General features: G+C 41.9%; 1 protein-coding gene, 1 long non-coding RNA gene and 1 pseudogene across 2 annotated transcripts; 2 read left to right on the forward strand and 1 right to left on the reverse strand.

The window, feature by feature from the left end:
- The first annotated feature begins 2,372 nt into the window (after positions 1-2,372).
- Positions 2,373-11,230, forward strand: mtnr1c (melatonin receptor 1C). The gene is made up of 2 exons (XM_084943040.1): positions 2,373-3,281; positions 10,365-11,230. The coding sequence occupies exons 1-2, from the start codon at positions 3,089-3,091 to the stop codon at positions 11,228-11,230; spliced, it is 1,059 nt and encodes a 352-aa protein (XP_084799166.1). The 5' UTR covers positions 2,373-3,088.
- Positions 11,231-11,270: 40 nt separating this feature from the next.
- LOC146392183 (uncharacterized) lies at positions 11,271-24,760 on the reverse strand. The gene is made up of 3 exons (XR_014801603.1): positions 23,699-24,760; positions 21,932-22,043; positions 11,271-11,378 (listed from the first exon to the last, which is right to left on the reverse strand). It is a non-coding gene; the product is annotated as an uncharacterized LOC146392183 (long non-coding RNA).
- On the forward strand, positions 23,013-23,499 carry LOC146392184 (zinc finger protein 706 pseudogene; annotated as a pseudogene).
- Positions 24,761-24,865: the final 105 nt, after the last annotated feature.

Raw genomic sequence — 24,865 nt, forward strand, 5'->3', positions numbered from 1 at the left:
CTGTTCCAGATCACCCCTGACACTTGTTTCCACCTACTCCACCCTGCCTACACTCTCTTCTTCACCTCTCTTGTGCACTGTCTCTAAGTGCAGCAAATATTTAAGTGACCACTAGAGAACATGTTTTTCTTTCTTTCGCTTTTAGGGCAATTTTTTCTGCAGTCACACAGATATAGTTCAGGCTTATAACTCCATACTGAGACATCATTGTTAATTTCAGCAGCATCATATTGGGAGCTTCTCACATCAGTGCAAGTGAGACACAAAGCCTCTATGTTTAGGAATTTGAAATACTTTCAGCTATGAATCCTAGATTTATTCACATCTATGGATATAAAGCATTATTAAAATGTTGTCATAAAAGTAGGTAGTATAAATCCCTCCACTGAGTCTGCATTTTTGGTCTGTTTCTTTTAAGTAAATGCTTCACAGTTGGCTTAAAAGCATCACCATTCATACCCGCAACATTCACGCTGATGCAAACTGTCAGTTCAGAAGTACTTTCAGTCTGCCGCTGCATCAAGCTGACACATTCAGTTCAGTGCAAAACTAGCCGGTACAGGCACTGCACAGAAGGTTGATGGTTCAGTAGTGGATACTGGATATACGCACCAGTTGGACTGAGAAAGAGGCCTCGGCCTTACTGAGATTGCAATGTTTCCAAGTGCACCTTGGGTCCAATCTTGTCCCCATCCACCCCAAGTGGAAACTCCTTTTGTGTTACTGACTCAGATGCTGAACACCTCATCTGCTTGTTGCTTCAGGAATTTCACTTATAGGAAAGGGTTTAAAAAAGACTGACAATCTGTTCAACCCTTACTGACTGACATTTCTCAGGTGTGGAGATGCTGTGATTTTATATCTGCGTAGATCTCTCTCGCCTTTTCGCTGAGAGTGCGTGGGTGTTTGTGTGTCTGATGCTGAAGCAGGTGGGGCGCTGTGATTGTTCCATTTTGAAGAGCTAGCTGCCTGTGGATTGAAGAAATGTAGGACAGCAGCCTTTTTAACTCAAGCTGACTTCCACCGCAGCCCCTCTCCTCATCCCTGCCACTCCCACCATTAAGCCAGCAGTTAGTTGAGTTCACTGTCATGAGAGATTTTCTGCAAAATGTGGATTTGATTGTTAGTCGAGACTTTAGCTTTAGCTTTTAGCTTTGTGTAGCAGTACACTGTAAATACGGAGCATCTCATAGTGGTTTAGTAGAAGTGAGAAATTTTTTTTGGTTGAGGAACTTGGCTTATAAAGTTTTTTTTGTTTGTTTTACTTTTACTGTTCAGGAGGTTTGTAGCTGCTGAGTGAACTTTTGTGCTGTTTTGGGCATTGCTCATAAATCCATCACTTTGAACTCTGATTCGCATCTGGCAGCAGATTGGGACATGTGCGGGGAGTCACACAGCATTTTATATGAGCTATACGGTTTTCCCCAGGCCAGTCACGTAGCAATGAGATATCTGAGGTCTTTTTTTCGATATGGTTTTGAGAAGGAAGCGACACACCTTGAATAAGAATGAGCTGAGGAGAGTGAGGGGAGCTCCACAGCCAAAAGCTACTGATTAGTTTAATTATAATCTTGAGGTGGGACAGACTGTTCTGTGATAAAAAACATTTGGTGCTGCAGGTCTCTGTGTGTGCATGAACTAAATGCCTCTGCTACTGGTTTTGTAGAGGACCAATAGCGGTGACAGAATTTGTAAGAGGGCTTCCAGTGCTTAGTTAGGCAGTAAAATGCATCAGCGTAAACAATAATACAGGTTTAAAAGCAAAATAATACAATGCAAGTGGGAAATATGAAAAATATGACATCATGTATATTTCCTTAGCTGGAAAAAACAAGAAGAGTTGCCTTTGTGTGGTCAGCGTATGGTCAGGACAGAGCTCAGCCTCAGCTGCTCAAACCTCCACTCTGCACCCTCTGGCATCCTGTGATCACCTCATGCGTACAGACACACTGATCGCAAACTGCACCCGTTCTCTCCACATCTAAAGGGACACAAATTCAAGTGCACTGCAGAGGAAATGTGACCAAATGTGAGACTTTATATACATTATATATATTCATGCCACTTTTATGATACTCTTCAGAACATTTATGTAGTAATTCTACAGACTCTTAGACTATAACATAGGTAGGCTAAGTCAATGCACAAATGGATGTCACAAATGGATTTGAGCAACTAAGGGCTGCATGCAACATTTTATATATATATAATGAAATCATTAGCTTCTGTTTCTCTGTATGCATCTGACTGTAAGAATGTCTTCTGGACACATGAAGGCGCCATTTCCATGCACATGGAGGTTCTCTCGATCCGCTGGATGCTCTCACAATAAAGGCTCTTACAAATCATGTGTCACATTGGCTCCACGATGAATATGCTAGTCACAGTCCCTCATTTTTTCAGATTAGAAAATAAGCAGCACTGCCCTGGCCACGATTCTCCACAGCCCGCGTGTCCATTTGGATCACACGAGTTGTTATTCAGCAAGAATGGCACACCACAGCGGTTCAGGAGGCAGAGTATATTTATAGATTTTGAAACAGACCCCAGTCTTTATTCTGGCAGATTTTTTATTATTATTTTTTAAGTGATGAGCTTCAGTATTTAAGTTGAACGGAGGTTGTGTTGCTCACAGTGCTCTCAGAGCCATCAGACTCCGTGTTGCTCTGTGCGCGCACGCTTTTGCATCCTCGGATTTCCATTACGCACAGGACAGCGCTCACATGCCTCCTGGAAGAGCTACTCTGTCAGAATGGAGCGGCGCGCAGCAGGAGCCTCTGTGACTGACCGCACTCAGAGCCGCCGTGAAACTCGAGCTTTCCCAACCTTTCTCACCTCCTTACGTCCCCCCGGGTGCGCAAAGCGTGTGACTATTCTAAAGATCATGTCAGGACTCGCGTCCTCTCAGCCTCCTAGTACTCCACAGTCAGGGGAGTGTGGTTTCATGCGCAAATAAGTTCAAGACTCCCTCCCGTGAAGTCATTTTGCCTTTTTGGTTTGTGCTTCTTCTTCTTCTTTATTTTAAATTTTCATCTGAACACTTGTAAGCCCACCATGGCAGCTGCATCCTGAGGAGGTGGTGGAGGAGATGGATGTAGAGGAGAAGGATGTGAACGGTTCGAGCTGTTTGCGGAATGAGAGCGACTGCGGGCTGAGCGCTACCTCGGCTGGAGTGTCCACTGCGCTGGCCAGCGTGCTGATCTTCACCATCGTGGTAGACATCCTGGGAAACGTCCTCGTCATCCTGTCCGTGTACAGGAACAAAAAGCTACGAAACCCAGGTGAGACGCACAGAGGATTGCAGGAAGTTATTCCTTATATTGATGCTAACTATTCAAAATAAAAGAACCCATGTGAATACTTTACCAGCTGAATTTAAGCAAAACAACTTCTCTCTCAGTGAGCTTTCTTTCCTGCCTTCACTCATAACTAAAATTATGTAATGCACTGTGTGGCCTGTGACACCCCCTCCCTCTTGCATGACAATCAAACTGGTATCTGAAGTGGACCTCCAGCCTCACTGTGACAGAGTTTCCACAGCCTTGCATGCATGCCTGCCTGCCTTCATATCTCTTCATAAATAATGGCACGCACTCTCCCCTCCATTTGGCTGTAACCTTGCTGGTTTCTCCATCTCTGATAAATCACATCCCTCCTTATATCAGGTGTCGATGAGCAGCCAAGGTGAGAGACACTGTTGTATGGTTTCTTTGTTGCTTTGCACACATTTCATGCCACACACGACCCTCCTCCTCGTCCTTTGTGGGCTACATTTGAAATGTTCAGACAGCAGAGAGAAGGTAAAGCTGACATTTATCATGGCTACCTTTGTGTCCCTTCTCCTCATTGGCAATAGTAGCATTATCTTTCAGCTGCCCCTTTTATCTTGTAGCCTGCAGTTTCTAATGGCCACTGAGAAGCCACTGTCATTTCCAGTGATTGGCGCTGTTTGTCTCCTACTATCTGTTTTCATAACCCAGGGGACTAAATGAGTTGCATTTTATGTTTTGCGCACCAATATTCTTCAAGGTGCCTTTTCATCTAAGCACTGGAGGAGCAGGGTTTAGTTCCCCCGTCATTAATCAACCAGAATAAGAAACTTTTCAAAGAACTAGTACATCCTTCTTCTTGGAAATGAAAAGATAATATGCAAAGATATTCTCATGATTTGCTCCCACTTTTTTCTTGGATGACAAATAATAGTCTCTTGTTAGTAAATGTTGGCAGTCATTACTAGTTTGTCGTGTCTCTCTGTAAATAAACTTGTAAAAGCTGTATAGTAGCCAATATTGTGTGGCATAGAAACACATGAGCAGTAATCGACCCACCTCCTCAGCCACAGGACAGACTGAGCAGTAAAGATCCTGAAACCCTACAGAGTTTATGGCATGAGAGGCAGCTGTGCAACAGATGCGTGGACACAGGAGCGTATTTTGCTTTAATTGACCGGATCTCGTGATTTTTCCCCTACTAAAAATAAAAAGTGCAGAATAGAACATCGAGATATCCTGCAGAGGCTGACTACATATCAGAGAGCAACGAGCACGCGGTGCATTTGATACTCTGCTGCTTTTGAACTTAAAGGTCTGGAGGAGAAAGCAGCGTGCACCCAGGCAATTATACCCAGCAGCTCCGCGGCTCAAAGTAAAGCGAAGGACGCCCTCTGAGCCCGAGCGAGAAAACACAGTAAACCTTGCGATCACAACAAAATGCTAATGGGAGCATGCTAATGAGGCAGCGGGATTAGGTCAGTGTTGGGGATAACAAGGCTTTAATTACAATTTCAAATACATTACATAACATACCCGTTTTACAGCAGCCCAAAGCCATTTTGGCAAGAAGTTGAGGATCCCGGAGAATAATTTGATTATCTGCTTGGCAAAGACAAATAAATAAATAATGGCACAGTCCACTGATCTCAAACAACAGGCCAGGACTAAATGGCCTGATCAAGAGTCCACCTTAGGCTGGTGGACCGTGCGCATTGCACTGATTACAGACCTCGTGTCGGTGTTCCCCTGCTCTAATTGGGCTTGCTGACATATCTAGTCACACGCGAGTCCTCCCCACAGTTGTGCTGCTCGGTTTGTTCGCATGTATGAATAGAAACCTGAAACTCCAGTGGAAGCTCAGAGCCCATCCTGCTATCGCTTTGCTTATTTTTTTCCACGTGACTGAAATTGTTGCTGCCGTTAGCCTATCAACAATCTCCTCTCTGTTCTTAACAAGCTATTTATAGGTTTGGCTCGCTTTGTATGAATGTTTAATTGTACAGTTTCCAAAAGGGAAGCATGGGTACAGCTAAAGAACAGCTGTAGCTTTATACACGGGCCCCTTCTTGTTTGCTTGTTTGCGCAGGGCCTGCATATACGATTTCGTGCAGCGTCACTCTTTAGGCCTCGCAAGGAGTGTAAGTTTAAGGTTTACATACATATATAAAAGCACGCACTCAGATATAGATGTGTCAGGTGGGGTGCTGAAAACATCCTATCTCATCTCCCCATTACACATTATTCAGACAGCTGATTTTCTTCCTCACACAGCAGCAGCAGGACCTTTCCGCTCTGTTTCATTTCAACACACTCGCTTTGCACGCTTCCTCGATATACCCCCCCCCCCCCCCTCTCCACCATTTAGCCCCTCAACACACACCCAAAAACAAACAGTCATGTACATGGAAACACGAGGTTCACATTCTAAGTGCTGAAACATCTTGGGGGCGAGATCTGGTACCTCATGTTTCATTTGTATCAGGTTTCCAGGGGGTCTTTCAAAGTGCGCAAATGTAACAGGGCGTATCCACCAGATCCTCAAAGTGTACAGCATGGCACTTATAGGTCTGCCAATGGGGTGTTAACACTACGCTTCTCCACTGGGGGTTAACCATACTAAAAATACACTCACAAAATGCTTTCGGGAGAGAGAAAGAGTAGTGCGGCACAGACAGAAAGAGAGAGAGCGAGAGCGAGCGAGAAAGAGGGTTGGAAAAAGAAAAGGATGAGAGGGAAGTAGATGGAGGAAGAGATCCCACGCTGCGCATGCGCGTATAGTTTGCGCCCTGCCGTGCCGTGCAAACTCTACTCTAGGTCGTGGGGGGGGTAGTGAGAGTTGAAGATGGACTTGAGTTTTTGTTAAATCATGCATTGCACCCCCCTCAGCTGCTCCACAGTCATGAATAAAACCTAGACACTTCAGCGTCCACAGGAGTAGGGGTGGGTGGGTTTAATTGAGTCAGTGGACTTGAGTGAGTCAAACCAGAACCCAATTCAAATTGACAGCACAGATCCACGGAGAATATCACTTAGCACGCTCCATTAAACATGCCCCCCGAGCAGATGATATTAAGTTTTCCAGCATGGTCGTGGGGCATTGTTAGATTATTATTATTATCTTGCTAAGCCACACCTGGAAATGTAATCTCATATTTGTAGCTCATCCATCTCGGACAGGAAGAGGCTTCTTTAAAATGACCACTTTTCACCCTTCCTTGAAATCCTGTTGCACTGGACGATGTTTGTGTACCAGTGATCCTCTTTTATGCCCTTTTCAACTCCAGGCTGCTGCGTTTTTTCCTATCTCAGACATTCGGGCTGTGATTGGTAGATGGGCTCTGGCGATGATGATGATGATGGTTTTGACCAGGCTCATAGCGGGCTGTATCACCAAAAGGCAGCTCATGTCAGTTTAATGTTAAGTTTCATTCTGGGGCCTCTCTGGCCAGAAAAGCCCCACGAAAACGAGGTCACGAAGTCGCCACTACTAATTCATCAGCGCCCGTGTCCTTGCCAAAAGGTTATTCTTGCTTATTTATGATTACGACTTACTAAGTTGAATGCAATTATATTCGGGGTATGCTCTGGCAGTAATAAACCTTGCGTTGCTGACATTCAGATGGATTCAGGCACTGCCAAACCCTTCTGCATGTCTTGGTGAATTCCTCAGAAGGTGTATAAATATAGTCGGGTGAATTAAAGCTTAGTAAATCAAGTTTCCAGTATGAGCAGTGAGAGTGATGGGGTACAGATGGTGGATTTGAAATAGGAACACGCACCCCAGAGATTCACATGCGTAGCAGTGAGATTGAAAACCAAATCACCAAAATCGCGTTTGCCCGCGTCTTCATAATGTAACTCTGTATTGCTCCAGCTTCACCCCCCCCCCCCCCCCAGACACATACACACACTCTCTTTTTAAAAAAAAATAAAAATAAAATATTTTTGTTTTATTTCCCACGTTGTTTTACTACTCTGAACCGCCAGGTTGGAACGAAGCGATGACAAATATCCAGTTTCTCTCTGACACTGTGCTCTGTGATGCGCTGTTTCAATTTATGTTTCATTCACCAGAAAAATATGACAGAGTCTCACACTGGGGAAATTCACTGGGCGGTTGCGCGGCTCTCTCGGGACAGAAGTCTCAGTTAATCTGATGCAACATTTCGCTTGTTTCACAAGTTTTTTGTGCGCGCATACTGCAAAATCAGATCACTGCAGAGCGAGCGGTGTAGGACAAGTCGAAGGCTGCGTGTCAGCTGTCCCTAATGGCCTGTAACCAATCAGCATTCGGGTTAAGGTCTATTCAACACTTGGTAATTATAGCTCCCAAAGACGTCGACTCCTTTCTCGTATCCGTGTGTGAACATCTCTGTTTGACAGAGCGGTCTTGAGTGCTGTGAGTTTGGGTGTCATGAGCATCATTGCCGGCCAAGTCGGTTAATTAAACCGAGGTAGAGAGGTAATGGTTCGTCCAGGGTTTGAATAATCGATGCCAACAAAACAGAGACAGTCATCTGGCCGCTCCACAGTGATCCTCTCAGCGGTGTTTTAGCACTTACCTCATCCTCCTGATGATAAGCGAGTAAGAGGGTTCAGCCAGAGTGAGCTGGCCGGACCGTGCCCCGTCCAGCCAACACACGCGCGCGCGCGCGCGCGCACACACACACACACACACACACACCGTGTGTGATGTCAACGAGGAATCAAAACTCTGCACAATGACAAGAGCACATAGAGCGAGCACTGGGAGCATCACAAATGCAATCTGACAGATTTGCCCACTGAGCTGACTCAAGGATGAAGAACAAATGCGTTTTATTTTTGTCCCAGCAGGCTTGAGCGACGGCTGGTGCCGTTTTAGTGACTTGGAAAATTGACTTGTCTGTAAAAACTCCAGGTCGGCGGGAAATGGTGAAATCAACCATCTGATTTTCTTCTTCATGAAACTTTAAATGTTCTGTGCCCCTGTTTGTTTTGTCTGCTTCGTTAGCACACCGTTTGAATAAAGTTCCAGGAGTGAAATGAAATTAGACCGGTTGCTAAACAACATAACGCGGCCGTGTTGGCGTGCAGAGATTACAACAGGACCTGAATGCGGATTGATGGCCACATGTGTTTCAAATCCACTTCCAACGCTGTTGTTTCAGCTGTTGCCTGAGCAAGCAAGAGCTTTGCTCCTTTTACATTCTGGCTTCATAAGTTGTCACTCAGCATTTTAACATACCCTAAAGCGCTTAATCTCTAAAAAGATGGACCAACTCGATCTATTGGCTATAAAACAACAGCTTTATGTTGTCCTTAACATATTGCACATTTACTCTAACCTCACACGAGGTTAATCCCTGTTTTGCAAAACCAACACAATTAAGTTATGGCTTATCTGTCTTCTTATCTGACTTTACAATTTGATTTATTATTTTATTCTTCCCCACCCAGAACAGCTGCACTGTAACAACATCACATGTCATTTTCTATAACTCATGTCATCTGAGGAGATCCAGTGTCACACCAGAATCAGCTCTGACCTTGGGAGGATGGGGGCTTGTTTGGATGTAATCGGACCCCGAAACCACCCGCGTCCTTGTTGATATGTACTTTAACTGCGTTCTAAGTATCTGACTGCATTTTCCCAGGAGTGAGGAAGCATTATTATAGTGCGAAGAGCACATTATTGGGATGGACCTGCCCATAGGGAGATAACCTTTTGCTCACACTAGCTAAATTGACTAAATCTGGGCTTAATCAAAGTACAGGACAAAATAGGTTGAGCTGATGATGGGGCTCCATGAAAAGTCAGTTATAATTTGTCTTTGCAAGGGACATGAGTATCCAGAGAATTCACCGAATATTTGTTAAAATAAAAACTATATACACTCGGGAATGCCTTGCTAGTACAGCTTTGGACCCTATTTTGTCTTAAGAATTGCTTTAATACTTTGTGTCATAGATTCAACAAGGTTCTGGAAACATTTTAGTTTTACAGATTTTAATTCATATTGACATGATAGCGCCACAGATTCAGGATAGAAATCCCCTGTTCCACAAAGGTGCTTTGCCGGATTAAGCTCTAGTGACCAGTTGAGATGACTTGAACTTTGTGACATGGAACGTTATGGCTGGGAGCAGCCTTCGGAAGATGGCACACTGTGCTCATAACGAGAAAGACATGGTTAGCAACAATAATCAGGTAGGCTGTGGTATTTTGATGATTTTCAGTTGGCACTAAAGGGCACTAAGTGTGTCAAGAAATAATTCCCCACGCCACTACACCAACACCATCAGCCTGAATTGAAAGCAGCCTGGCTATACTCCTCTGACCTCATCAACAAGGCAGTTCTGTCACTCAATGGATATTTTCTCTTTTTTGTCACCATTCTGTAAACTACAGAAATTGTTATGTAAAATCCCAGTAGATCAGCAGCATTTGAGCAAGTGTACCTAATATAATGACTGAAAATGCTTGCGAACGTCTTTGTGCCAATAAGGAAATATTGCAGTGTGACAAATTTCACAGCAATCAGCTTCCTAGTAGTTAAAATATTTCCAGCTGGACCCATTTAGACCGCTCATCTACACCTAGCAGCATTAGCATACACAGAGAATTCAGTATGGGCCTGGATCCAGATTGGGGCAGTAAAAAATAATGTAGTATGAAAAGGATGTAGAGATTCTTGTTCCCAGCTCATGAAATACTAACATCAGGATCATGTTTTCATGCATGAAGGGTTATACCCCTTAAGCATTAACTCCCAGTGCACCTGGATACCTCTCTAGCTAGGTTTCCTAACATGGGGAATGTGCAAAAACCAGATGCATGTATCGCTGCTTTTATGCACTTTTATTTGACTTTGGTTGTGGATTTGACCTTTTCTATCACTCTTTGTTTGGCTAAAATGCTAAAACTACATGGTTAGATTAAGGAGAAAAACCCTGTTTACTGATGAAACACATTATTAATCAAGGGAAAGTCACAGTCAAGCCTCCACTGTCCCAATAAGCAAAGTTACAAACATGATCCTGCATATTTTACCTTCTCTTTTGGTCACATTTTGTCAGTTTTCATAACCTCCTTTTTTTCTTTTTCTTTAGGCAACATCTTTGTGGTGAGTTTGTCTGTGGCAGACCTGGTGGTGGCGCTGTACCCCTACCCGCTGGTCCTGACAGCCATCTTTCACAATGACTGGACTATGGGTGACCTGCACTGCCAGGTCAGCGGCTTCATCATGGGCCTCAGTGTTATCGGCTCCATTTTCAACATCACGGCTATCGCCATCAATCGCTACTGCTACATCTGCCACAGTCTCCACTATGATCGTCTGTACAGCCTGAGGAACACGCTCTGCTACCTGGGTCTTACTTGGCTACTCACCGCCATCGCCACTATTCCCAACTTCTTCGTCGGCTCACTGCAGTACGACCCTCGCATCTACTCCTGCACCTTTGCTCAGACCGTTAGCTCGTACTATACTATCTCCGTGGTGATTATTCATTTTCTGATCCCTCTGCTGGTGGTGTCCTACTGCTACATGAGGATATGGGTGCTCGTCATTCAGGTGAAACACCGAGTTAAACCGGAGCAAAGGACCAAACTGAAACCTAGTGATGTGAGGAACTTCCTGACTATGTTTATGGTGTTTGTCTTGTTTGCCGTGTGCTGGGCCCCCCTGAACCTCATAGGCCTGGCTGTAGCCATAAATCCTCCGAAGGTTGCACCCAACATACCCGAGTGGCTTTTTGTCACAAGCTACTTTATGGCGTACTTCAACAGCTGCCTCAATGCCATCATATATGGACTGCTCAACCAAAATTTCCGCAAAGAGTACAAGACCATTCTCCTCGCTCTTTGCGTTCCGCGTTTGCTCCTCACGGAAACTTCAAGATGTGCCACAGAAGGACTGAAGAGCAAGCCTTCACCAGCCATAACAAACAATAATGTGGCGGAGATAGATGTATGAGCTTTTACCGGGAACGTGGATGTGTCCTGTGATTCACCGAGTGCCTTTTCAGGATCTGTTTCTTTTTCATGTTGTAAAGATGCATTTGTGTTTGGTGAGGACACCGCTGCCATCATATTCCTTCCAGCTTGCTGGACACTTTGCACTCCTGTTGAGAACAAACATCGATTGTATAATTATAAGTATTTTGTGTTCAATAGTGAGTTTCAAGACAGATTAACAAACTGGGGGGAAAAAAGTGCAGAAAGAACAAATTACTGGGAACATTCAGATTGTATATAGTGGCCAGCTGTGAAAATTATTTTCTTAAATTCTCAAAATCTTTCACGCACACTTAAGGTCCGATACTCTTTGGGTGAGGGACCTACTTTTAAAGCCAAGTTCCAGCATGTGTATATCACATGTACGAGAATGACTCACTGCCTATTTGCACAGAACAATTACGAGTATGTCAGCACCATGGTGATAATGAAATAAATGTATTTTCTATGGCCACAGTGTCTTTGGGGTCTTAAATACAGTAATAATGATAGAAAAGCCTCAAGGTTTTATTTTCGTTCAATAGAATCCTTAATCTAATTTTAGGTTTAAACAGAAGCTGTTTTATGGATCAATTACCAAAGACTTAATGCTCTTATTTGGATGGTAGTGACTCAAGAGTATTAAAACTGGGGCAGGTGCCAATTCGAAAACACATTTCAGTTTCAGTCTAACTCAAACCTCATATTTCTTCTTCAGCCTGAGTGAGCATCTCAGCCTCAGTTTCACTGGCTTATTAATTCACCGTGATGCTGTTTCACCCTTGGGTTCATCTTCTGAGCAATGACGCGGCGGAACAAATTTTGGAAGCTTTTCTTCCGGTTATAATTGAAGAAACGAGAGGGGAAAGCAAGTATATCACAATGGGTTTTTATTTGTTAATGCAACAAAGCATGTCTTGTTGTTTGAAAAACATTCTCTCATAGCTTTTTGGCAGATCTTTGTCAAACACGACTGTTTATTAACTATTTCTAACCATTGCATTCATATGCCTATCAGACTAGGACATTTAAAGCTCTGGGCATCACCCTTTAGACCCTAAATGATTTAAAGATTGGGGAGACTGTGCAATGAGGAAGAACAAATGGTAAACAAAGCTAGGCTTCTTCTTTATAAAACGCCTGGGGGACCTGATAAGCATCAGGAAAGAGGAGATGTAGTGCGTGATAGTGCAAGGGTGCCTGAGCACATGTCACCCCAGCCAAGATGAGCTCTGACAGCCTCCCAGCACAACTTCCACCCAGCAAACAAACTCTGAGCAGTTCACCTCACAGGGAGGCTCCGAGATGTCAATGTGACACATTTTTGATATGATGCACTGTTACTGGAATATTAAAGAAATTACACATGTGTAGCTCGGTATTTGTAAATATCACCGGCATGTTTCACATTTATCTACAGGTCGACTGTCCAGCTTTTGCATTCTGCTGTGCTTTGAGGCAGCTAACCTTGAATAGTTTTCCTGATGTCTGACTAATTTAAATCGTCAGTGGAGGATTACAGATGCAGAAATAGGAATCTGAATTCACGAGGGATGTTGGCTCAGCACTCAAGCTGTCTTACAGAGCCAGGCGGCGTCATCTCGCTCAGGAGCAGCAAAATGACACAAAACTGTTCAATTCTGCTTCTAACAAATCAGTGTGTGTGATGTGGAAGAAAAGAAGCAGCCCACATGGCAGCACAAGGTCGGCCACAGATGAGTGACTAAAGGGGCTTGAGGGAAAATGACAGCATTCACTACGGCACCAAAGAGTCACAGACGGATGGCTTGGTCACCCTTCTTCCCTCTGCTTTCACCTTCTACTTTTCATTCTCTGCTTTTTCTGCTCTTTTGAACCTGTGCTGTTTATTTTCTCTTCTTGTCCCCTAAGGCGTCTTATAATAGTGTCACATTTTGTTTGAAACAAAAGGTTAATAAAGAGAGAGAGCTTAAAGAAGAAAAGTTGATCACTGCGTCACACTGATTAGCCAATTATGCATCATATCACTGTTAAAGAGCAAGGCAAATATCCAAGATTTTTTTTTTTTTTAAATCAATTTGCAGATTTTGCTCACTGTGACATAAACAAAGTGCATCACCAGGCAATCTCTGTCCATCAAAATGAGACACAGTTACCGGAGTGTGAAAAAGTCTTGAGTCATTTGTTTTCATTTTATGAGAAACATGTGAAAGAGGTACATGGAAATACAGTACATAAGGCAAAAACAGCGTTTATACAATTTAACAAACTTGAAAGTCAGTATCTGGTATGACCACCTTTATTCTTCAACACCGCCTGAACTCTCTTAGGCAATCTCTCTTGTAATTTGTTGAAGTAGTCTCCAGGAATAGTTCTCCAGGCTTCTTGAAGGACATTCAAAGCTCTTCTTTGGGTGTTGGCTGACCTTTGTTCTGTTCTCTGTCAGGATGATCCTACACTGCTTCATTAATGTTGAGGTCCAGGCTCTGGGGAGGCCAATCCATGGCCTCTTGTCACTGATTTTCAGTCCAGTTCTTGTGTAATTTGGCATGCCTCAGCCTTTTCTCCCTGCCCCTCTTACTGAAGACTGGCTTCTTGACAGACGCCTTTCCCTTGAGACCATTTCTGATGAGGCTTCAGTGAACAGTAGGTGGATCAGCAGAAGGGTCCTTTGCAGGATTTTTCGTATTTGTGAAGGACATGACTTTCAGATACTGCTCATCTGCTGGATGTAGGTTTTTTTCCTGACACTTCTTTCATCCTCCACTTGTCTAGTTTCCTCAAATCTTTTAAGCACACACTTCACACATGCTAAGATATGCCACAGTTTTTGGCTAATAGCTCTTTGGGAATCACCTTGTTGGTGCAAAAACACTGTTTTGTTACTGTCAAGCTGGGTTATCTTTGAGACTTTTCATAGATTCAAGTAAAGAAATTGGGACAAATGATGCATTCTTCCAACAGGCTGCTAGTAACAAAGATACAAAATTTAATTTATTATACAAAATGAATTTTGCTCTTCTCTAAGTTGTCTGTTGTGTGCGGACACAACACTGGTACACAACCACGGTGGATTTCCAATCTATCAAGATTTGATTTTCAGAGACTCAAAACTGATTTGACAAACTAACATAATTTAAAATCTAAGGATGTTTTTTGATACTTGGATACTTGAAAAAGTCTTTTCCAGTCAATGACTGTCTGGAGTCTGCCAGACCTTTATGGAGCTGCCGTCAGTTGCGGCTGCTTGTGAGTCACTATGATGTCATTTGTGTTTTCAATAACTGAAAACATGCTCTGTTGGGTTGAGATCAGGTGACTGGCTGGCCTATTAAAAAAAATTCCCATTTCTTTGCCTTAAGAAACCCTTGGGTTTCACTGTGAAGTGCTGTCTGATTTGATTTGGAGCATTTGGCTGAATCTGAGCAGAGAGTACAGCTCTGTACACTTCACAATTCATCCTGATGCTTCTATCAGCAATCACAGCATCGATAAACACCAGTGGCCAACTTCCACAGGAAGCCATACATGTCCATGCCATAAAACTGACTCCACCATGCTTGGCATATAAGTATGAGCTGTGTTTCTTTTTCCCCACACTTTTCTCTTCTTACCTTTCATGAAGGTTTCATGAAGGCATCTCTGCACTGTAGACTTTGATAACGATATGCGAATTTCCTAGAGTGTGTTCTTCACTTGGCTAGATGCAGTGAAGTTGTTTTTCTTAACAAGAGAAATAATTCTATTATCATGCACTAGTTGTTTTGACATCCCTCTGGACTTGGCATTGATAGCATTGAGAGCTCCAGGAACGGCTACTAAAGGTAAGTTCACCACTTGGAATCTCCTCCAGATCTTTTATCTACTCAATTTATTCTGGAATAATGAGGTAACAAGCTTTGGCCAGCCAGGGAAATGCTTGTCAGTCAGTTGTCCAGTTACTTTTGAGTCTTTGAGGACTAAACATGAAAATGGGTGTAACTTCTAACCATTTAGGCAAAGCTTTGTTAAACGCCTTGAAATAAAGCTAAAAGTTTGCACTCCCATCGCACATTTACCTCACTTTATGATTATATATGCATAATTATGCCAAGCTTCCCCTGCTTTACCAATTCTTTCTCAGCCCACCCTACTGTTCCCCTTTAAGTTTTATTGTTACATGTAGTGACACAGCACTCATCCACAGTGCTGAGGAAAGTACTTAAACTATAATGCAGGTCTCAAACAGAGAGAGTCCTATTGCAGCAGATCACAAGAGAAAAAAAAGGCAGTGGACATTAAAACCTCAGTGCCTGGTGTGCACTGGCCAGCAAGATGATAGTTGTAAAAAAAACTTAAAAAGAAACCTGTCTTTATAAGCCAAGCATCAACGCACACTAACACTCTTTCAGTAAGTTTTTATTACACTTACAGCAATGTCACGATTGATTGTCAAGTCGAGTTATATTCATTTTACCTGTCTATTTTCTCCTACAGTTCACGTGTCTGCATCTGTTTTATTGTGACACATACTGAGTGGAGCAGAGAGTACACTGGGTACATCCACAAATATGACGCAAAATGCTGCTGACACTCTGGAAACATGTTTGCTTGCTGATTAGCTCTTATCAGTCTAAAAGAGATTAGCCAAAACATTTAAGCTATAGATTCTATTTACCTGTTGTCCTTCTTTTATGGGTAATATAGCTTCTTCTTTACATGAGGAACAATGCTGCAGGTACTGCTCTGACATAACCCAGCTTAGCAGTTTTCTAAACAAAGAAAGAAAAACCTAACGGTTTCCATAAGCAACCAAACCTGTGGTTTCCTTTTAACCAAACAATGTGATCTGTTTACAGTTGTGCAAGTATGCATGGAAATTATTTTGAAAAGCTGTGCAAAATCACTCATCTGGTGAGTTACATCTATTCTAATTTGGTTTTGTTTTAACCCTCTGAGGTCCACATGCTAATCCACTGCAATAGTTACACCCTTTTGCACTCGCCCAACAGTAAAATAACAAATGTTTCACAGGTTAGAGTTAAATGGCATATATATATATTTCTCCTCTGTAATATTCTTGATATTTATAATTGAGCAATTTGTATACATTACTGCTATTTCTTACATTTGTAAACTTTGTAATATATTGTATTATTTAATTAGTTTAGTCTGTTACCGTTACTGTTTTGGAGCAACTGTAACCCACATAATTTCCTTAGGGATTATGAAAGTATTCTGTTTCTGATTCTGATGATTAATCCTAATCCTACCCCGCACTGTGGGAGACCTACACCAACCGTTGTCAGCAAATGGGGCTTTGCAATATCAAACAAAAATGAATACCTCAATCCTAAATATCTAGTGGCATGTTCTTTAATATGTACACACACAGAATGTGATTCTGAATATTTTTGCTTTTGTATGGATTATTTTATAGTTTAACAGTACCACCGTCACACAAAATATACATATATCAATGTCTATGCTTATATCAATATGCATAGACATTGATATATAGTTTGAAGCCTACGCTTTCAACACGCTTGTCAGTGATGTGATTTGGATGCACTGTAATATATTGTATTATTTAATTAGTTTATTTAAATATGTATAGCTGCACATTAGGGCTGCCACAAACAATTATTTTGATAGTCGACTAGTCACCGATTATGTTTGCGATTAGTCGACTAATCAGATCATGCATCCATTGGACGTAAAACGTACAGCTTATTGCACCAGCATGCATCTGCTCTTATATAATTATCATTAGCTTACAGCTTTAAGTGTTTACAGTATGTGCTAACTAAAAATAAAGACAAGATGATAGTTTATTAAATTTTAATGAAATTTGTAGATTGTTTCGGTGAAGTTTAATAAACTCCTTGCTATCTAAAATATAACGGGACACCGGAGTATATTCTCGAGTATATCTCACACTTCTGATAATCAGTTGTCTTCTTGACGTTTATTCAGCTGTGTAAAAACTATAACTTTAATCTCAGCCAAACCGATCGACTCAGGAACAAATAAAATACTAAAAAAAAAAGCCGAACAATAACATTTTGAGTTTATCTAAGTGACTTATATATATTTAACCTGAGTAGCGAAAGACGGCAGTGGGTTTGAAAACGATTTGTCGGGAGTCCGGTGTTCTCACGGGCTCTAGTGAGCCTTGCCCCTGGCTAGCTATCGAGCTAGTGGGTAACAGACGTCTCCGAAAAGCGCTTTTGAAAATATGTGGTGTCTTGATAAACTGAGCAGATATTTGAGGTTTACACAGCTACATTCTCGCCTGAAAATATGTTAAACGTTTATTTTGTGACCCAGAAAGAATAATAAGAGTAATATTAAAACTAACTAGCTGCCGCCATTGTTGGAAACTGAGCTGGGCTGCGCTATGAATTCTGGGACACAGCTTCTTCTTCTTCTTCTTCTGGGTTTAACGGCAGCTGGCATCCTTGTACATGCAGTGCTGCCATCTTCTGTTTCAGTCCGTTATTACACTCTTAAATTCTACTACTTATTCCCGCGTCTTTTGTGATCTTACAAAGCTTCAAACGATGCATCGACTATTAAATCAGTCGTGGACGATTTTGATAGTCGACGTAATCGTGACTAGTCGACTAATCATGGCAGCCCCACTGCACATACAAAATGCGCAGCTTTAAACAGTTCTCAAAATCAAATTTAGCAGTAATTTAGCGATGTAGGCTTATGATTTACAGCTAAATTAAGTTATAAATAACAGAAAGGATGTCTACAATGGTCAAGGTAAATAGCTGTACCACGGCTGATGGACTGTTGCTGTTACATTTTACACTTTACAAGTTAAAAATTCTGCATTTTGAATGGTTCCAAATTATGGTTCGAATTCTCAACTGTAACGAGTCTGATGCAAATCTGGCAAAAACTGCATGCAGGTCGAGCTTCCGCTAATAATAAAAATAATGGTATGACTTTATAATAATGTAACACTATTAAGCATTAGTAAGGTAGCGAGTGCTTAAATAATCCTTTATATATCATTAATCCTCCTTAGTAAGTCATTTATAAATACATATGCATTTATTCATCTATATACACCATGCAGATATCAGTTCTGTACGTCACTGCTGATGATAATCATATCATATCAATCACTTACACAGTCTCTTTGATATTTGATTTACTACTTTAATATGTCTAACCATCTTAGATCATTTTAAAATAGAGCGTCTTTGTAAAATAATAATTGTGCTTAAACTAAGTGGACTGATTGAAAAGACTGTGTCATAACTCATGTTACTCAGCAGAAACGTCCGTAATAGAATCCAGAATCTGGGATGAATGGCTGAAGTGATCCCCCCCGCTGTGCCTGTCACTTTGTGATTTAATATGAAGGGCAAAAGCTTGAAGACATTTTTCTTTCTGTTATGTTCAAGGACAGCATGGTCTACCCACCCCGCTTTATGCTACACGATCCATCAAAACTCATGACTCTATTTTGTCAATTTCACATACGTATGTGATTCTGTCCCGCTTGAGTCACGTGGGCTTTCTGAGCAGCTCTCAGTCTCAGCTCGATATCAGCGGTCTGGTAAGCTTAGAGCTAAGTCACAGCCTAAAATATTGAGATAAGTCCAGTGTAAATGTAAATAACTGTTGTTGTTTTTTTTACCGGTTTTCTTGCCTTGTTTTTAGAGGATCTCTCAGAGCTCTGTGCAACTGCACCAAGTGCAGCAAGGCATAAACTCAAATTCATCTGCTGACATGAAACAGCTGTTCATTTACTTGCCTATTTTCTTCCCTCTTCAGTTTAACGTGCACATGAGAAGTGTTAAAGAAACAAATTGTTTGTGGGCGATTATTTCTACGGCAGCAGAACTCTGTCGCAAACACGGCTGACACAAAATGGATGAGCAATGAGGCATTATATGGCACAGCTTTTGCGTGACAGGATGGTTTTTTGGCCCGCTGGATGAAGCCGCACGTAACGTCGCTCTCTGCACAGAGGAATTTCTACAGCGCTTGCTTACCATTGCCTTTTACAGCGGGGGAGTCTCACTGTAGGCCTGCTGCTACAATGGCAATTCTCCTAATGCATTTGTCCATCGGGTTTAGCGCTGCCTGCCTTATCATGCATATGATGTGTTCCTACATATCCCGATGGGCTGTGGGTCACAGTAGTACCAGGAGGTTTTAGGTGTTGTACATCCAAAGAGGCCAACGAGAGCAAGAAATGGGGAAGATGACAATGATTTGATGTGACTTTATTTGTATCATAGTCTACACAGGGGATTGGACTTAACTTAATTTAACTCAGTTATTTCTGGTTGAGAAAATGTTCCCATGCTCACTATTGACAGCAGGTCTCGTGGACCATTGTGCCGAAAATATATGTAGCTCTTCATACTTCATATTTAATTAAATTACCAAAATTTAATACATTTTTAAAGTAGAAGATTACAACTTGATTGACATTTATGTCAATCATAAATGTCGTGTTTGGGAAGTACCCTACATGGTAAAAACACCTTTTAATGACTGAATTCAATGACAGTCAGTGGCGGTCCTAGCCTGCTTGGCACCACAAATTCCTGGTGCTTGCTGACATGACTGTGTTCCAACAACAATCCCAAACCACATCAGGAGCTGCACAAACAGAAAAGCTGTTTCATTCTTACTTGTTGTTAAGGAGACTGAGTAGCTTGGTCTAAACAACAGGTGTGGAATGTAGGGGGCCTCATGTTTGGCATTGACTGTCGGTGAGACGTGAAGTCCAAATAGCCTGGGGAGTCCAGACACAGGGGGCCATGAGAAATACTTCCAGAAGGTCGGAGGTCAAGATTCATTTGAAGGGCAACCTTCAAATGAAGATAAACTAGGTGAATTATACAGTTACAGTTCAAGATAACTGACCTGACGCCTACGGACCAAATCCACAGGCTCGTATTCCACTGAGAACACGAGTTTTGTCAGGCTTCTATTTTAGAGCTGGTTGTTTTATTAAAATTCGTAATCCCACCATGGCGGGGTGAACATGTGCGTCTAGTGACTGTACTGACTCCATCTTGTGTGGTTTATGGTCTATTCCCAAAGCTCACTGCAATAAACCATCTAATTAATTTCCAGTTTTTCATGTGCTTCCAGGGAAAATATAAGTCCAACATGTTTAGATGAAGGAATTTTGATGTGGATTATAGTTTATCAGAAGAGGTCACTGTTTATTTTATAGTTGGTCCTAACTGTAATGATTAGCATGAGATGTCCTGCTGTTCCATCAATACGGGATGTATCATCTCAGCTTCTCAGAATGTGTCATCATAAAAAGCACAAAGGTATAAAATTACAATGGAAAGAATAGAGAAAAAAAACTAAGGACTTTTATTCTATTCTCTTTTAATCAGTTGCCTCATAACCCTTCAGATTTATCTTCTCACCCTTTGGAGTGGGCTCAGACTGTGGGTAAAAAATCCATCCATCCATCCACCACTCAGGGTCATCACAGCTGGACTTTATCCCAGCCACGATAGAGCAGACATGTCGCCAGTTTTTCACATTTAAAATAAAAAACCCAAATAATGAAAAGCTGTAAGCTAAAAATTAATAGAATAAATATTTGAATGACATGTGATTAAAACACCAGAGCGGCCCCTTTTCCAGAGCAGTAGAACCCTTTAAATATATTTTGTTGACAGTTTAACTCTCTGAAGGTATGCTGCTAAGTTATAAAGTACTAAAATGCTTTCATTCAAACCCCTACATCAATAACGTGTACAAATACTGATACTGCATTTTTAATGCAATCATTCTATTTTATTTATACAGTGCAAATTTGCAACAGCAACTGCTTTAAACTGGCACTTTTCTATCATAAGATAAATATCCTAAAATATTACAGAGCAAACAGACACTTGGCAACAGTGGGAAGGAAGAACTCCCTTTTAACAGGAAGAAATCTCTGGGAAAACCAAGCTCAGGGAGGGGCAGCCTTCTACCTCAAATGGTTGAAGGGAAGTAGAAGAGGAACCAAGAAAATACAGAGAGACGAGGGCAAAACACACATTATGGAAGTGAAAAGTGAAGAAATTTAAACATAAAAAAAGCACTCTTAAAAGATTGCAGAAAATGTGAAGTCTCTTGAAAATAAGCAACAGACTGAATCCATTTCGCTGAAAAAGGAAGAAAGGAAGAAAAGAAAAGCAGAATCTTTGGCAAGAGTTTATTATTTGTGAGGTGAAATTACGTTTCAGGCTGAATGACATGAAAAACTGAATGAAAAAATATTAAGTGGCTGATTTGTAGTAGTTTTTTAGGTGAAGATAAAAACCGGATGTATGGTTAGACACACAGAAACACGCACATACACACAATAAAGGCACAGGAGGTGAATGAACTACAACGTTGGGGATGATGGCTGTTGATTGACAGCTTTTAAAATGAGAACGAAACCGAGCCACCTGATCCATGTGAGTCATCGCTACAATCACCAGAATCATAATTAAGCTCATCATATAAGATACTGAAGGAATAAAGGTGAATTGGTGAAGCGCTATATATAAGCAAGCGATGTATAAACTACACAGGACATTAACAGAGAGACAGCAGGAGATCATCATCCCACACAGGTGAGCAGTAATATTCATGCCACACAGGGAAAAGGGGCCACACCTCAGTGCCATCTCATCAAACTGCTAATTCCTCCGCCCTCCTTCCTCCACATATAAAGGTCAAGGCTTACCCGTTCACCTGACGAGAAATACACTTGGTTTCACAAGTTTACACACAAGAACGCATGATCGATTCAGGAACCGCTCTCCTGTGCTTCCTCTCTGTCTCCCAAAGGGCAAAACCTAACAAAACAAAAGAGGCAGAAAACAGTTTTTAAAATTGCTCATGTTGGTTCATCTGCAAGAAGATTTAAATTAATATGAATCACCATGACAATCGGCTGCATCTTCACACTCACAAACGTCTTTAGCGATTTTTTTTTCTTTTCTTTTTCCTCCCCTCGGATAACTACTTGAGAGTGAAATTGCCACTAAAAGCGAAATGATTATTTAGAACATGGGTCCCTAGATTCTTCTTAGAGCTTCTCTTTCATCTCTTTTGAGTCTTTTCAAACTGAATGTGTTTTTCGGGAGCCTGCTGAGCGTGAAACTGGTAACAACAAAAGCCAACTGGAGCAGAAAGTGCCACTCCCTGAGACTCAGAGAGGAATGCTTTGACCAGAAACGTAGGTAATGCACCAATACTAAACCCACACAAATTGCTCATAATGGACTAAATGGCTTTCTGTTACATCAGCAATTAAACAGGAGATAACAGTGTAGCAGTGTTATTCAGGAGTGTGTGTACAAACACATGCCGACCATGTGAACTGTGCATGCACAGCCACTGAGGACACTGAGGCTATGTTATGTCATGTTATTTTTTTCCATTTAAGAATGAAGTAATGATAGTTGACATATTAAAATCCACCCACTTTTATTTTCAGAGAATATCTTTGGGAATGGAAGGGCAGTGAAGTGCTGTTTATATGACTGTATTTATCTATCTCCCTGCTAGGAAAACATCTATTTTTTAAAACGAATCCAATTGCAATACCCATTTTAATGAGCAATTTTAAGATTTCACATAACAGCTTGCAGAACCACTTTTATTGGCAATAACCTGAAGGAATCATTTTCTGTACGACTATATAAGTCTCTCACATTATTGTGGAGGAATTTTGGCCCACTCTTCTATACAGCATTGTGTCAGCTCATAAAAGTTTGTGGGCATATGCACAGCTCTCTTAAGATGCTGCCACATTAAAAAAAGAGATAACGACAAATAAGCGAAGGCAGAGCCGCATCTCGAAGGTTGAAGCTGAGGGCCATGGCTCGTGGGCAGCAGAAGATTCAGTCCCAGCAGAAGAACGCCAAGAAGGCAGCAGAGAAGAAGAAATCTCAGGGTGCTGACAAGAAGACTGCAGCCAAGGCCGCTCTGGTCCACACCTGCCCTGTCTGCCGGACACAGATGCCCGACCCCAAAACCTTCAAGCAGCACTTTGAGAGCAAACATCCCAAGTCCCCCATGCCTCCCGAGCTTGCGGATGTTCAGGCATAAAGGACTGCTGACTGGACCTGAACCTGAATCTGGATACACAATGACTACGGATTAAACATCGACTCGCGGCACCTGAAGGACGTTGGCGACGAACGCTGGGACCTCTCAGAATTCACGGACATCGGGTTGGGAAGGCGGGACGGGGCGGATGTGTGTATGTGCTGTGTACGTACGTGTTTGTGTAAGAGAAAACAGTAATGATGGGGCAGGTGTACACCAGCAGCCCAATTTTATATTTATTGTGTACAACTACCTTGTTATTCCAGGTTGGGAAGGGGGGGAAGCAGAACCAGCAAGATTATCTGTCTGCTTACACTGAATCAAAATTGTGACTAATGATGGGGATCTGGAAAAGCTTCAATAGGATGTAAAATAAAATTTCTGAATGTGTGTCTACCTGACAGCCGGTTCTATTGAAGCAGTGTCGTCCAATGAGGCGACGGCACATTCACTTCACTCCCACATGGACGTGGCTCTGCTGTCGGGTCAACTCTTCAGCTCTGATTTTTCTTTCTCTCCCCAAAAAATCCCAAAATTGGCTCCTTAAGACGACTAAACGTTTCCTTTAACTTCCTGTCTGTATGGTCGGACTCCACAGCTTTGCCTCCTCTATGCTGCTGCTGCTCCACAGATGTCCACACTCGGTAACACCTTACAACAGTACTTCACGTTAACCACACAGCAAGTTTATAACGCACTCTTTTTCAAATCTCTTCCACTTGGACTTCTCAGTGTCATCCTTCTTGGCAATAACACCCCCGATCTTTGTCCCGCCTCAGTTAAAGCAGGAGTTGTTCTGTAAACCGAACACGCAGCTCTGTGCTCAGTGATGCTTTCAGCTGTAGTTTGAAGAAGCTGTACGTAGCCCCAAAGGACTGAGAGAGAAATCATTTAGTTCCGAAACTGCAAAAGATAAGAGTTAAGGATTTTCTTTTTGGGTCTTCTTTAAATCACTAGCAAGAAAAAATAATTTGTTTTCACTGTAACTTTTTTTTTACCCTTTTCAATAAATTGAAAAATGTATTTAATGTGAAAAAAAAAAAAAAAAAAAAGATGCTGCCACAGCATTATAGTTGGGTCTGGACTTTGAGTGGTCCATTGCAACACCTTGATTCTTTTCAAGCCATGCAGCTGTAGATTCGATGCTGTGTTTTGGCTCATTGTTCTGCTGTATATTCCAATTTTGACCAAGCTTTAGCTGTCCTCACATTTAACTGTAGAATACTTTGGTATACAGAGGAGTTCTTGACTGGTGCCCAGGTCCTGTGGATGCAAAACAAGCTCAAATCATCACCTTCCACTACCACCAATAGTTCTGGGAAAAACAAGTCATACTTGTACTGTCATGAACTTGAATCTTTTAAGGCTTTCCCAAACAGAAAGTGGTGAATATTCTACTTTTACCAACATCTGGGCTGCAAATTACCCTCATGATTCTACAACAGTCAACAGTCCGATGCTTTATGTTGCTGAAAGATAAAGCCAGCCTTTATATCCTCAGATTACTCGGGCAAATACATTCTGTCATCGCGAGACTATCTGGCGTCTAATCTCATCATGTGAC

The sequence above is a fragment of the Perissodus microlepis genome, chromosome 2 (assembly GCF_051167445.1).
Source record: "Perissodus microlepis isolate ML-2025 ecotype Zambia chromosome 2, ASM5116744v1, whole genome shotgun sequence".
Lineage (NCBI taxonomy): Eukaryota > Metazoa > Chordata > Actinopteri > Cichliformes > Cichlidae > Perissodus > Perissodus microlepis.

Bases quoted from the DNA above. Each gene is read 5' to 3' on its own strand.
- mtnr1c (XM_084943040.1), top strand. From the start codon at position 3,089: ATGGATGTAGAGGAGAAGGATGTGAACGGTTCGAGCTGTTTGCGGAAT. The intron at 3,282-10,364 runs GTGAGACGCACA...CTTTTTCTTTAG, and splicing joins CAAAAAGCTACGAAACCCAG to GCAACATCTTTGTGGTGAGT.